General features: G+C 35.8%; 1 protein-coding gene and 1 non-coding gene across 3 annotated transcripts; both read right to left on the bottom strand.

Moving 5' to 3' along the window:
- Nucleotides 1-586: 586 nt before the first annotated feature.
- LOC105041866 (peptidyl-prolyl cis-trans isomerase FKBP53) lies at nt 587-8203 on the bottom strand. 2 transcript variants are annotated; one of them, XM_019849465.3, is made up of 12 exons: nt 8057-8203; nt 7903-7967; nt 7491-7720; nt 7258-7403; nt 2756-3062; nt 2257-2673; nt 1974-2138; nt 1632-1872; nt 1329-1413; nt 1192-1233; nt 1002-1050; nt 587-894 (listed from the first exon to the last, which is right to left on the bottom strand). In XM_019849465.3, the coding sequence occupies exons 1-12, from the start codon at nt 8067-8069 to the stop codon at nt 816-818; spliced, it is 1839 nt and encodes a 612-aa protein (XP_019705024.2). In that variant the 5' UTR covers nt 8070-8203; the 3' UTR covers nt 587-815. The 2 variants fall into 2 exon arrangements, with proteins under 2 accessions (XP_019705024.2, XP_019705023.2); XM_019849464.3 differs by having other exon boundaries at nt 7894-7967.
- On the bottom strand, nt 6988-7139 carry LOC114914066 (small nucleolar RNA snoR135). The gene has a single exon (XR_003800499.1). It is a non-coding gene; the product is annotated as a small nucleolar RNA snoR135 (small nucleolar RNA).
- Nucleotides 8204-16219: the final 8016 nt, after the last annotated feature.

A 16219-nucleotide genomic window follows, 5' to 3' on the forward strand; every position in this document is an offset into this window, starting at 1 on the left:
ATGAAATTTTCAATGACGAAAATATCCTTCTCTCTTTATGACATCCTATGAAAAATTATGACATCTTATTAAGAAGTAATAATTTCAATGCAGGATGTCATAATATCAACACATGATGTCAATTTTTTCAAAAAAAAAAGCATTTTCGTCGTTCAAAATTTCAAACGAAAAAATAAAACTATGGACATTAAATGCGCGTAACTATAGATATTAAATGCGCGTTGGAAAGCGATGGCTACATGGTCCAATCGGATGAGACGGTGCACTCCACGTCAAATTTTCTACACCGCAGGTGGCGTACAAAGAATTTCACCCATCAAAAAATAAAGATAGTAAACCACTCCTTGAACACACAAATGACCACCCTACGTCATTATGTAACTAGGTTCCCTAGTTAATTCCCAACTTAGTTTGGGTGGGTTATATACATGCAGCATAGATTTTCATCACTTAGCATGGATTTTAGGAAAACAATAGTGTTTTTTTCATATAAGTTTGGGGGTGTGAGGATACCTGCTAATATGACAAAATTAGCAGAGGAACTTAAAGTCAGGCCAAAATGCTATCCAGCCAAACAACAAAAAAATTTCACAAGTATGGTCTTGAAACTCTGAGTGCACTAGTAGAAATTTATCAATAGAAAGAGCTGAAACGAAAGAATGCAGAGACTGCAAAAAAATTTCAAATTTCTGATAGACATGTAAACACTCTCACAGCATACCGATCTCCCGAAAAAAGTGCTGGACATACTCGCCAAAATATGGAACCATGCATTCAACCGGCAAAACTTTCCTTCATTTACATCCTGTAGGAGTTCATTGCACGGCAACTAGCTCAACATCAAAAACAAGCCATGAGTTCACTGGTATTTTCCCTGCACCTTTTTCCCCATAACTGCATAACCAAATAGAATCCAACAGGCAAGATTAGATATGACTCTGCGAAGGAAGAAGTTAATAAAAGCAGAAAATGAGAATATATATAAATGTATCAACACAGACCCCATAGATGGTGGGATGGTAAGTCTTCTTTTATCCCCGACACGCATACCTAAATATCAAATAAATCAAGCATCAGACTAGATTCAACATTATATATGGAAGCACATACATTTACATACCATACCAACTCATGTTGATATGTATTTCCGAAATAATAGAATAGCAACAAATTTTAATTTTCAGTACGTACCATTAACACCAACATCCCATCCCTTGATAACTTGCCCGATACCTTTAACAAACAATAAAAACGTTTATGTTAGACCTACAAAAGACATAAAAGAAATGAAGGTTTCCCAAGTGATAATTAGTTAACTACAATATTACCAAGACGGAATTTAAACGGCCTTTGGCCAACATTAGAGTCAAATATCTTTCCATTCTTTAACTTGCCAATGTAGTTAACAGAGACCTGAAAAAAAAAATAATAATAATAAGAAAGTCGATTTAATCCGCAAAACCTCTTCCACAAGATGTGGTGAAGGAGAAAAATGGATTTATTGGTGGAAGCCATAGCAACAAAGAAATGAAAATAACCAACATATGGACGTAAAAATTTATTCACAAGCACCCACGCACTCACGCACGCACTGAGAGAGAGAGAGAGAGAGAGAGAGAGAGAGAGATTACCTTACAACCTGGAGAAGCTCTTTTGCCATCAGGTTTGCCCATTGCTAGCTCCTCAATCGTCAAACCATTGGCAAATGTCCTCATTTTGAATGATTCTGCCTTCTTTTCTTCCTCAACAAGATTTGATAACTCCTGGTTTGCATTCAAATCCTTTAATTGGTTCTTGTTCTTTTTTTTCTTCTTTTTCTTGGCCTCTTCTGGAGTAGCATTGGCAATAGTCTCAGCATTATTTTCCGAGGTCCTATATGCAAGATGAAACCATATAAGTTCACATATATACCGATGTAAGGCAACAGAGCCAGTAGTTCAGTTCAATAACATCATGTTACTTCAAGTTCTCACTTATTTTGTGACTCAACAAGATTTTCACTGGTCTTGCCAACATCCTCCAAAGATATTTGCATGGTGTTCTCGTTTTCCACCTGTACATCATCCCCTTCTTGAGCTACATCATCTTTGACCTTTTTCTTCTTATTTTTCTTCTTTTGTTTCTTGCTACTGCTGGCCCTGCATGAGGAATCATGATACACCAATTAAAAACTGTATGAACAAAATTCAGGAAACTATCAATATGCCCAATACGGAACTTCAAAGGTCTATTAAACTGAAAGGCCACAGTTCTCACTTATCATTAAAAGGCTCATCTGGCTCAACAGGATGACTTTGGTCCATGCCATCAGTATTGGGAGCTTCGCTTGGATCTCCATTAGTTCCCCCCGTTCTCTCTGTTGAGAAAACAGTAGTGCTTGTTTCAGATGCCTTTCCCTTCTTAGCCCTGTCTTTTTTCCCCTTCCCCTTCTTTAGCTTCCCATCACTTTCTGGTACATCCATATGAGCTTCTGTTGCAAGATCTTTTTCTTCAGTCTCAACTTTTGCCTCACCAACTACTGTGGCATTTTCATCATTCTTTTGCTCGATAATTAATGTTTCCCCATCAGATGATTTAGATCCATTTTCATGTGGCTTTTGATCCTTAACCTTCTTTTTCTTCTTTGAGATATTCTTGTTTTTGGCATCAATCTCAAATGGCTGGTTAATTTCCCTGCCAATAAAAACTACCATATCATAGTGTATAAAAGACGTAAATATTAAAAAAAAATCTTGACAACATACACCAGACAAACCTTGCAGATTCGGGGACATCAATGACATCAATCTTCCTTTTTCTGTCAGCAATTTTCTTGTCATCTGGTTTTGCATTCTCTTCCACATTCTTAGCAGCACTTTTCTTTTTCAAGGAAAACGAGATTGGAAAGCCATCTTCATCCTCACTCTCCAGTACTGCGGAGCTATTAGACTTGACAACAAGTTGACGCTGAGCGTCATCATCACCATCATCAGTATCACTTACCTGATGCTTTTTCTTTAAGCGACGGTGATTGGCATTTTCATTCTTTAACTTGTCATCCTCTTCAATCTCCTCAATTACAACTATCAATTTGAAGAAATAAAACATCTTAAGGACAAACATTTCAACAAAGAATGATGTGGCATCGAATATCACAACATCAAAAGGCAAGCATGAAGCAGTTACTGCATTTTCTGAAATGCCATAAGAGAAAAATGTATATGCCAATGAACTCAACTAGGATCATGTAACTTTATTTCAATTTCTTTGTAATTTTGGATAAGTTTCAGGCTATTTTAAGATTGAAACCGAGCCCAGTGGATTTGATGTCAAATAGTCCTATTTTTCATCCTATTTTAGCTACAACTCCAGTAGTGGAAGTCTACAAGTCAATTACGATCAAGCTTTAGCAATAGTAGGAGACTGCTTGATCCCTGATAAAGGCTTTTTTTCCTCCCCATTTTCCTTTTTTCCCCTTTTCTAAGAATATTAGATATAATTGTTTCTAGTACGAAAGAACAGTTCTTGCTCATCCGAACTCGGTTCCATGATTTGAATGTTTATTCCCTCTAACCCTAGCTGCAAGAATTCGCCTATATGTACTACAACATGCATGCAAAAGCATGCATGTGTCCACACCTGCACATGCATCTAAACATGAATATCAACTTGTCCCCTGATAAATAAAGGATTCTTTCTCTCTTTCTTTACTTTTTCTCCTTTTCCAGGGAACCTAGACATCCATCCAAAATAATACATACTTCAAGTTTTTAGTGCCAAATCAAAGTTCCTTCTAATCACCACTCATTTCCATGATTTGATCGTATAAGCTCTTCAGACCTAGCTGCAACACTGTGCACATGCATGCATGTGGGTTTAAGTGCATCCATGGTGCATGCACAAGCATGTATTAATATTGTTAAACCCTTTGTAATGAAGTTAACAACTTTTATAATAATAATTGTACATCAAGATTGGTACTTATAAGATCAAATTCTTATAAAGGATGTGGTATGGGTCATCAAATCATTGGCACCAATCTAAAGGCTAATTTAAGCACCAATCATGATCCATGTTGATGCGAAAAAGAATATTAATAAACTCACTATCAAGTATCAAGGATTTATTAAGAAATATGTTGTTCATGACAAACATAACACTCCAACAGAGAATATGCTATCGCATTTAACTTCCATGCATCCAGTCCGCATGAAATTCTTCTGCTTTTAGAACTTCTCTTTTTTCCATTGTCCTTACCATCTTAAACACCACTTCTTGTTTTGTTATATGACTAAAAAGTTTTGTTTGACCTCATCATAGCCACTGATGCAATATTATCTTTGTGGAACATGAGATGGGGATGATCAACCTCACACAATTTGACATCAACTTTTTGTTGAAATCTTATGACTCGTATGATCTGGAACTTACAATCTGATTCAAAATAAACCTAAACGATCTAGATCCCATCAATGGATCAAGATCCATTTTGGATTACAAGATTTAGATCGATATGATGAACTATATGTTCCTTCAGAGCACATGGTACAAATTGATTATGTTGTTTACATACTAAATCGCGTGCAGGTCTGCTTTTCTATAATTGGTCCGTAAATGACTTATCACTCATAAATCTCAAATAGTAAAATTTGTAAGTCTATTTCATTTCAAATCATAAGTTAAAAATAAGATGTAACATATTGTATTTTTGCAACCTTATATTAAATTATTATCCTCATTTGTCGAAAAGCATTCTATCTAATATAAAGACTAAATTGGCAGATAGCAATATAAATATCTTAAATAACCAAATAGAATGCTTGCTTCACCGATAGTAGTATAAACATCTTGAATAACCAAATAGAATGCTTGCTTCATTAAAAATACTATATGCAGACTTAAATTGGTGAGAACTATAATTGTTGTATGTATGCCTTTTATATTCCATTTATCTACTTTACAGTTGACTCATACTTCAATATTTATATTTCTTTTATATTTAGCAGTTTCTGAAAAATCAGAAGAAATTTTAAGAAGATCCGATTCACAATTAGATCCAAATTAGCCCCCCTTTAATACTTACAACTTCATCTCAATCTTAACAGCAATTACCATCCATTTCTTTCACATAAATCATTTATGCATGTTAACGGTTGATATATTGCATTGACATGCCAATACCATTTCTGCAGATCTATGACCATAAGACAATAAATAACAGATCCATGAACATGTGTTAAAGCAATGTGAGGATAGGAGCATTCCACACTCTCAATAATGTATATTATGAATTGATAAGATATTTTCATTCATAAATTATTCAATTCCTGCTTCCTGTACATATAGAATCCTGCCACTTCTTTATATGAAGCATTATGGTAGCAACGTCTCAACCTTTCCTAAGACTCATCTACTCTATCTTGGCCTAGTACAGGTCTAGTGTCTGTTTCTTCTAATTTTTTATAAGTTCTAATTATAAAGGTGTGTGGTAAAGGATCATATTCATATACATTTCTGAGTCCTGGGTACAGGTAATCTGAGTTCAATCAAAAGGTCCAAGCAGCATACTCTCCTATACAAACAAGGAGAACATGTATAACAGCCTAATTAAACATCTCCCAAATGAACAACAGATCTCATTAATTTAAATCATAATTTTTATAAAATCTAGTGATGTTCAATATATAAAATCTAAGGTATCCTCAAATAGTTAACTTAAGCTGAACCCAAGCTAGAATCTTCCAATCATTCACGACATATTGCCTTCATAAGATTCTTCTTGTCCTATCCCTATCATCCATAACCACTAGGTAATAATTTCTGATCGCAACTTCCCAATTGTCCATGCTATAAAGACAGGTATGAACTTTCAATTTCAATAACCATTGTTGTCATGGAAAACTATATAGTCTCGATCAATAAACTGAATTCTCGTTTGATGAAATTAGGTTTCACTAACTGCAATAGTACAAAATTTAAATTTTGGAAAGTTTTCTACTTTTAAGATCTAATTTAGCTATAATTTTAGAAGCTCTACCAGAAGATCGATAACTTTAGAAGCTCTACCAGAAGACAGATAATTTTACAGCTTTCCATGTATCATTGTTGATGTGTCTTAGGGAGAGATGGTCTTAACATGTATCGGAAGGACTAAGAGGGGACAAGGTTAGAGCCAAGAGTTCTTAGTTGTTAGAATTATAGCCACTTACCTATAAGTGATGCATAGGGCACATGCACCGCATAAAAACACTCACGCTCCATTTACCCATTCCTTTAAAAATGAAGCATCTTTCTTCACTTGACATGAATTGCATCGGATGACACATCTCAAATTTGACGAAATAAATTGTCTTTTACCTGATCTTTATGTCCTATTTGTGGAGAAAAAAAATTAAATCTCATCTTCAATTGGTCGGCGTATGTGAATGTTAATTTTTTGGAAACTCAAAAGATTTTTCATAATTGACAATTTATTCTATGATTAATTGAAAATGATTAGTTTATAAAAACACAGCTGCTCCTGTGAATCTCTCACAAATAATGGAACAACTCTTAAGGAAATGGGCATTACATGTTCGTAGCACTAAGTTGCGGCAATGGACTCACACCAGCTACAGTGACAAAAATTGGATTGATCTCTAATGATTTAATAAAACAATTTCTTACAAATAAAAGTTGAATTTATTCAACAAACTTCTAGATCATCTCTCTGCTAAAAAATTAATGACATAATCTAAACACGTATTTTTATGATTGGATATTCATAACCAATTATTCTTAAAAAAATAATTTCACTATAATAAATCAAATAAATAGCAGCTCTCATATCCCAGCAGCATTATCAAAATAGCTCAAGATATCTAATCCCCAAAAATTCTAATAAGAACAAATTCTAAAACATCATCTGTGTTTTCTCTGAAAAAATATCAATGTATAATGACAAGACCAAAAAGCACCATAAAAAATAAGAAGGAAACAAATGTTGTTTGAATTTCGGTTATTAAACACAAATACAGAAAAAATGGTTGTTAATGTTCTCAATGAAAGCCTTTAGCAGAATCCAACTGCCAATTTTCTCAGAATTACTAATATAGCAGGAAACATTTTCAGCAAGAAAAGCATATCTAAGAGCAGAACGCTAATATGTGCAATCCTGCAATGCTGACAACTGAGCCCTGCCACTAAGGATCAAAAACGACAATTGGGATTTCAGCATTCAAAATCTACCACAAACTAATTCATACTTCAATGTAAAAGACGGGGCTGAACTCAAATTACCACTGCTTTTGCGGTGAGAAGGAGAAGGAGAAAACATTTCAATATCACCATCGTCAATAAAGTCAGACTCATACTCATCTTCTTCGCTGTCATAAACATCGTAGCTGTCTGAATTCTCCGCCCCAATATCTTCACCATAGGAATCACTAGAGCAGAGTCAAGGAGATATTCAAGTAAAAATAATGCCCACAAAATTTTAAATCACACATGAAGCTCAAATCATTAAAGGATACGTCTCATCTCCACCAGCGTGAGTATTCGAGCCGAGATAGTAACCAGAGAGGTGCACGCTTATCTGTCCAAGGACTGAGAAGACGACCTCCTCAACCTCCTCAAACTCGAGCTCCAGATGGCACGTCTCGCTGACATTAGGAATCAAACTACAGAGAAGAATGGGACTTTTATTGCCAACATTGCATTGCAGAACACTCTTCTTCTCCCCCTTGCCGTTTCCCAATGTCGCCTGGATGATCCACCATTAAAACTTCAAGATAACGCGTTAACGAATCCCAAACAAAAATGTTTCATAGAATTTCTGACAGAAACTAGGAACCTTAAATCGAAAGAACAACGAACAAAATTCTAACTCGAAGGATGGGATTTATAAGGGATTTGCTGGGAGAAAAAAAAAAGGACCTGACATACGCGAAGCCTTCCGCGGGCGCTGTCGTAGAGATGGGTGTAGGGTTTCCCGGGCCTCACCTCGATCCCTGTGAGGGAGATGAAAGAATCGAGTGAGAAACCATGGAACTCGAGAAGGGAATTTAGAATTGATGATGAAATTTCGAGGATTTCTCACCCCAAAAGGCCATGGTGGCAGGGAAGCGATCGAGATTGGAGGCGACTGAGAGTAATGGAGCCGATATGGGAAGGAGGGATTCAAAAACCTAGGTATGAGGCTGGGGACAAGGTTGGCTGTCTAAAACCCTAGCAGCGAACTGGGAAGAGGAGCGGCGGGCGGTGGCTTTAAAGGGACTTAAATTACAAAAAATCTCTTGAAGTTTTCATTTATTACACTTAAACCTAATAATTTGTAAAACCTTCGAATTACATCCATGTGAATTAACGAGAACCATTTATTGACAAAAATAATCTTAAAATTATATTTGATGTATTATCAGACAATCTTAATCTAAATTATCTAATAATTTGAATTATCTGTATTTGATATACACAGATAATATAAGATAAAATTATTAAAAATTTGATTAATTGATATATTTGATATGATAATCAGATTATTGATAGTGTAACATCAAATTTTTAAAATATTTTTAAATTAAATTATTAATTTAATATTTTAAATTTTTATTTAATTTTTTTAATGATAAAAATTATTTTAATATTTATTATTATTATTATATTTTTTTATTTTCTTTTTCTTTTTCTTCTACTGCACGCCACACCCCGACACCCCCCTCCCCTCCTCCTCCGCAGCACCCCACCAGTTGCACCTCCACATCGCCCTTCGATCGTCGCACCTCTTCCCATCCTCCCCACCACCCCTGTCTCCACCCCATGTTAAACGGCCGCCGTCGGTGGTGGCGGTGTCGGTGGCAATAAAGAATGGGGGGTAGAGGAGATCGCTCCATCCCTTCCCCCCTCTCCAAATCCGGCTCAGCCCCCGAACTTCAGCCACGATAGATCCTCAAATCCCTACTCAGAAGCCTCCTCAGTAGCAGAATCTGGCTCACCGACGACTTTATCCCCTGCTCCCCTAGTGATCCCAACCCGAACCTTAATCCCAACTCCTCCTCTGACACCCTAAACCCCTCGCCCCTCCTCGCCGGCACCTCGATCCTCAGTTCTGGACCTTCCAAATTAGCTGAGGAAGATCCAATCCCCTCCTCCCCACCACATCTGGAGCATAAATCGCAGGAGGGATCGCATCTTCTCCCCCTCCTCGAACTTGGTCAGGCACATCGTGTAGTCCACGACCCCATCCCCATCCCTGCCGGCGGCGGCAGAGAACACAAAGATGGAAGAGGAGGAGGAAGCGCGGAGAAGGTTGAGGAAGAACGCCAGGGAGGAGGATGATGGAGGAGGGTGGTTTCGTTCAACTATTTCATTCCAGATTACCAAATATTTAATAATCTGGATAACCATCATTCTCTTAGGTAATCCGAATTACCAAGACAATCCAGATTATCATCCAAAGAACGTACCAAATGCAGTCTCTTTTAAATTATCAGTAATCTGGATAGATTGCCAGCTACCAAACGTAACCTAAGATCTATCTCATTAGATGTGGGTGTGATTCATGTGTAATGTATGAGGTTGACCATAAACAAAATCAGGTGCAAGGGATATCCTATAACCATGGTGGTAAAGATCCTCTAAGATGGTAGAATCATCAAAACCATATATATTCTATGTGATTTAGCATCATTCTTTATAAAACAAGATTATTCACCATGCTCGATTGCTCCATGTGGGATTGCCCATGCTTCTAGTGAGGGTCAAGATACAAAGCATCCGACATTGAACCTTGATTCCTTTGAAAAGCCATGTGGCAATGCTCACAAATACTACTCCCCTCCACAACATTGTGAGAATGGCTAAGTTACAGTCTTTTCTTGGATGATGGCTGCCAACGGCATGGAAGGGGGGGTGGGATGGCAGAGCGGGCTAGGTTAAAGGGAGAATAAGGTGGTCAAACCCTGGGCATGATCGAGATTGATGTTATTAATGGTGTGACTAGTGAGATGGTGCCACCATGGACAAGATAGTCCTTGGTGGTGGGTTTATGATGCTTGGCTATTTAAAAGATGAGGAGGCGACAAGCTAGGTAGTACGGTCAGATGGGTGGTTCTACACCGGTGACGTCGGAGTCATGCATGCAGGTGGGTACCCGAAGATTAAAGATGGGTCAAAGGATGTGATCGTAAGTGGCGGCGAGAATTTGAGCTTGGTGGAGATGGAGTCAGTGTTGTTTGGCCATCCGGCAGTGAACGAGCTTAGGTCGTCGTCTACAATGGCTATCTAGGTCGAAGATGAGCCGAGGCTATTGGCAATGGCGAGCATATATGATCCGCTACATCTCCTATTGAAACTCTTCTCGATCGACAGCACCACTATGGTCGCAGTCGAACTGGCCGAAGATGGAGTTGTAAAGGATGGTGACTTTTGTCGGGGGTCACCATTCTATGTCAAAGTGAGTCTCTAGGAGCCAAAATGTCTCCAGAGCCCAACGGAGCTCCGCCTAGGAGAGTATGCTGTCACCATTGAGATCTAGGGAGGCAAACCACTCCTCGACGTTGATAAACACCCGACTATAGAGCTGTCTAAGACTGCTACTCCGACATCTCTCTCCATCTCTTGTTGCGAATTATGTCCTAAAATTAATCATATGATGATTGAGTTCATCTTTGTATATAAATTATTGATTAAAGAATAATAATTATTCTGATATTTTTCATCATAAAGTTACATCCTCTTTAAACTCTTGTGCTGTGATAAAGTTCTTAGAACTATGTTAGTATATGATAAAGAGAAGATTTATCATATAGTTCTTAAACATATTCACGATCAAATGATATGTCATTACAGGACGATGACGTTTATCGAGTGAAGATCGTTGTATGCCATATGGATTGATTGTCCTCTTAATCAAGGAGTGTGGTGATACTGGTATGGCATACAGGAGAAATATAGGAGTACATCATCACTGAACAAGTGACTCATCTACTGAGCATTCTATTGTCAAGAGCTGCTTGCGAAGCACATGGGTATAAGTGTCCTTCAGATCTGAGATCACCATAACGACTTGCAAGCAACTCACTGTACTTTGGTATCGGACTATCTGGATTTTTAATGCAGTGATGGAAAGCTACTGGATACAGTCAAGTACTTGCGAAATCTGTGTGTGGATCAAGATGGGATTGACCTCTCCGATTATTAGAGTTGATATATCGCTGTTTTTCAATTTAGCAAAGTCTTGACTAAGATAATCCATAAGATGGATTTGAAAGGTTAAAATACAATGTGAAAAAGCAATCTCGGTTGACAGTTAACCTAAGACCATCCTAGAGCATTCAGATTAAAAGGATGAATTATATGGCAACCATATGTATGGATTCTGAAATATTTTTTTACGATAATTCGACCTATCTGGATATCAAAATTATTGCTAGATAGTATCTTGATTAGTGCAGGAATTGGTTCCTATGCTACCGGCTTAGTATTTGAACCTATGGAGTCACACACACAAGTCAAACAAAGTAGAAAGAAATTGATCTATGTTTATATGTCTAATTTGAAAGTACTTGATTTGATTGAATATATAAGCTAACTTGATTGAGAATTAAGTTATGGATCAAACGGGATTGTAGAGTTGACTATGTCTAGCTAGCACTACACATGAGATTCAGGTTCGATCTCGGAGATAAACAGTTTCTGATCTATGATCCATGGAGCATATAAAAGATTGGATTTAAGTGCTAATTAATTTTAGATTAGATCTGAGTTAATTAGACTTAATTAGATTCAAAATTTTAAGTGAGACTTGATATAAAAATCCTAAAGAGTTTGGGATTGACAGCCTTTGAAATTATTTCGAACCAGTTTTGAATTGGATTTGAATCGGATCCGTTTTGAATGAGATATGAGAAATCCTTCTTGCACTAAGATTCTTCTCTCATATGGACTGACCAACACTTGGAATGGTGCCGGTTTGGGGTGTCCCATGTGAGTGAGAGATTGGGTGCAAAGCGGTTGTCATAAGTGATGGCAATTCTATCTCATGTAAGAATTTTTCTTTCATGAGTATTGAACTGATTCAAATTAGATTTGAGTTAGGAGTCTTATACTTATTGGGTCATGAGATTTATCTATAAATAGAGAGAATCTCTATCTATGGATGCATAGCAAAAAATCAGATTGAGAGAAGAGAGAAAGAGAGAGAGAGGCATGTGAAGAGAGAAATCCTTCTTCTTCTTCTTAGCCTCTCCCCTTTGGTGCCGCCCCTCCTCCCTTGGGCATGGGCCCTCCTTGGGTGTCTCACCTGCTGGTGTGAGGTGTCACACCAGCACATCTCCTCTCTCATTTAATTGGATTGCGAAGATCAAAGTTCATCCTATTTTTTTGTGGCGTCTGGCATACATGCGAAGTAGAGGGTCTGTACTTTCAGACCTCCGTAAAGATTTAATCTAGATTATTTGAGTTTAATTTCTAATTTTACTGTTAATCAGGTAAGGATTTGATCTTTATTTATGTAGATTAATAAAAAAAATTTTAGATGCAACCTGGATCATTCGAAAAGAAATAATTTTTCTTCCCTTCAATTGGTATCAGAGCAAGTCTAAAATACATACATGCATAACTAAATTTTTTTGGATTAATTACATGAGATGTAATTAAGATTTTTTGTTAAACTTTAAATCTAATTTAAATCTATTTATATAAAATTTTTTATCTAATTTTAATTAGATTAGATGAGCTTAATCAATTGTTGATTAAGGTTGTTATAAGTTTGTTATAACAGAATTTTGTTGCTGCTGAATTTTGATGGAATAACAATGTGAATTAAAATTTATTTTAAATTTATTTTAATAAAATTTTAATATTATTATTTTTATAATAAATAAGATTTATTTTAAATTTAAATTATATCTATTTTGATGGATATTTAGATCTGAATCCTATTGGAATTCAGCACTGCGCGAAAATAAATTTTACCAAAAATTTATTCCTTATGCATTCATGTTTGCATCTAATTAATTTTTTATATGATATTAAATTTAAAATTAATATTTTATAATCAATATAAGATATATTTTAGATCTGATATGATATATATAATACATCGAATCTAATTAGATTAGATGAGGAATATGATTGATAAGATCAAGAACATGTTCATGACATAAATAGTTTTATCAATAATTGCATGTTGATGTGATTATATATGAAATTAGATTTCAGATCTTAATAGTCTAATACTCAGATTGATGAGATCATCAGACTATCCGATCATAGAAGATTGAAGAGATTAATCTCTCTTTTGCCTATTTGATGGATTTTCTTATAACAAGTAGGGGTGTCGTTGTGATCTGATTTTATGAAGAAAAAAGTGAATAGATTTTTATAGATTATTTTGATCATAAATATATTTAGATTAAATCTAAAATAATTTATAATTTATTATAATAAAATAAAATTCAGATATAAAATTATTTTAGATCTGAATTGTATGTTACATAAGATGTAATCAGTATTGATCTAAAAGTTATCATGATACATGAGATGTATGTATAAAGTTTAGATCATAACTATGCATATCTAATTGTTAAACATATTATAAAAATTTATTTTTATAAATTAAAATATATGGTATGCTTACCTGAAACTCTTATAGAATAATTCTACAGACTGAAACATATGTTTCACATACTTAATTTTGAATTAAGCTTTGAATGATCTAGATTTGAGAATTGAAGATCATTAAGACACTATATAAATCGATGGACAATGGGTTAGCTTGAATCAGATCCTTCTAATAGATTAGACCTAGGGTTAGAAACACATATGAATCAAGTAGAGAAATTAATTAAATCTAATCAAGTGTTGAATTAAATTAGGTCAGAATTTCTCTCAATCAATCTCAATAGTTGAAGTTTGATCAAATCCATATGTTTGACCCTAATAAATGGACCATGATCATGGCTTCGTAGTTGAGTCTGAATCTTCTGGTGGACCAAATCAAAATTAATTAACCAGTTGGTGTTTAAGGTAAGTTTGATAGATTCGATCAAGTGATTTTTAATTGAGAGCTATTCACTTAGATACGTCTATGGTGAGTTAAATATACATCCCTCCCACTGATCTCACTTACTTAGCCAACATGGTAGATTATATTTTGATTGGGTCACTAGTCGATTCATGTAGACCCATGCCATTAAGGTGAATCAGTATGACTGATTTAGGTGTCTTTAGATCAGATCGTGTCTAATCCTCTATATGACTTAGTGAAGTCAATGAGAGGATTTGCAGCTTGCTGATTGACTTCTTCTCTTATTCTCAGATCAATGAAATCAAATCTTCTAAATTATTAGGTTATAAAATGATAAAGTTATGAGATAACTTGGTTATAGCCCCCCATTAAGGTATGTGATAATGAGTTTAATATTTCAAATAGGCATTGGAGGCGCCACACACTTGGTGTCTATTACGCATTGGAATTATCATTCATCATATGACCATCATGATGTACCTTTAGATCAATGCTCAGGTTGGTCGAACCACACTCGAATCTGGATATTCGTTTGTTGAATACATTTGATATGTCATGTTAATGGTTGGATCTAATTAAGATTTTCAGTGGAGGCGCCACACACCTGCTGAAGGGATGTTTGGGGCAAAACTTAATTGCTAGAAGTTGTTTGGAGAAACAATTGGTTATGAACCTACATATGGATGCACTAGGATTGATCGAACCATACTCGAGTCTGAATGCAGTCCGTGTGGATTCTAGTACCTACTAAAAAATTAGTGTAATTCCTTGAGTTTGAAGTAAAGGCTATTAATTCGTAAAAATAGGAGAGATCTTTAGACTAAAGTCCATGTCTTTAGGATTAAAAGTAATTCTATACTAATAGACTTATATTTTTCTTTCAGTGATGGCCAACATTATCCCTTCGTTCGCTGTTGGACAGCGATAAGCTCATCAGACCCAACTTCGATAGCTGGTATCGAAAGTTGAAGATCATCTTGGAGCATGAGAGGATTTTATACATCCTTACGGATGAGACATCTGAAGAACCTGCAGTCAACGCTCCTCGTGCCATGAGAGATATTTACATGAAGTGGCTCATGATTGCACGACTGTACGTTGTCTGATGAGGGCAACTATGAACGACGAGCTTAGCCGTAAGTTCGAAGATACACAGTCTGAGGAGATCATTCAAATGTTGAATAAGTCCTTCGGCAACAGTGAGGATGCAGAGAGACACAATACCTCCTACATAGTGTTCAATGTCCGAATGCAAGAGAGACTTTTGTCACTGATTATGTATTGTATATGATTGAGTAGATTGAACACCTTAGTAAAATTTGGCTTTTCGTTGTATGAACAGTTAGACAAAGATGCTATCCTCAATTCGCTATTAAAATCTTATTTATCCTTTCTCAGTCATTATAGAATGACGAAGCATGCGGTGAACTACCATGGTTTGCTAGAGTTATTGCAGACTTTTGAGAAGGATCACTAGCTCCACAAGGAGCCAGTAAATTTAGTGGGAGGTTCATCTGCAGGGAATCAATCCTCTGAGAGAAAAAAGAAGAAGAAGGTGTAGAAATCCCATGCCACCGATCCTAAACAGAGCAAACCGTCAAAAGTTGATAAGAGTCAGGCAAAGTACTTCTTCTGCAAGAAGTGGATCATTGAAAAAAGAATTATCCTGCTTATATAGCTATCCTTGACCTAAATAGGCCTAAAAATAAGAGAAAGAAGCAAACGGTTGCTTCACAAGGTACTTATATGATAACTTCTTGTAATTTCTTTGTTTGTGATACTACTATCTGGATATTGGATATCGAAAGTCTTATTAATATATATAATTCGTTGTAGGGACTACAGGTAAGTAGAAAGTTTCGAGAGGACGAACGGTTTCTTAATATTGGAGATGGAAGTCTTGTTTCAGTTTTGGTCTTGAAAATTTTGCAGTTTATCTTTGAGTCTAGTAGTATCATGTTAGATGATTGTCATTATTATCCTTCTTTTTTGATGAATGTTATCTCTGTAGGCTTTTTGGCCAAACTTGGTTACAAGTTTATAATAAAAGATGATTTTTGTGATATCCTTATGAATGATACTGCAATTATACGTAGACAATTAAAATATGTCATATACATAATATCACGGGCTATTAGTGTAATGTATATAGCCAGTAAATGCTCTAAGTTAGATAATGTCAGTGAATCCTACCTTTGGCATTATAGGCTTGGTCATATGAACAAGAATAGG

Source organism: Elaeis guineensis, chromosome 3 (assembly GCF_000442705.2).
Source record: "Elaeis guineensis isolate ETL-2024a chromosome 3, EG11, whole genome shotgun sequence".
Lineage (NCBI taxonomy): Eukaryota > Viridiplantae > Streptophyta > Magnoliopsida > Arecales > Arecaceae > Elaeis > Elaeis guineensis.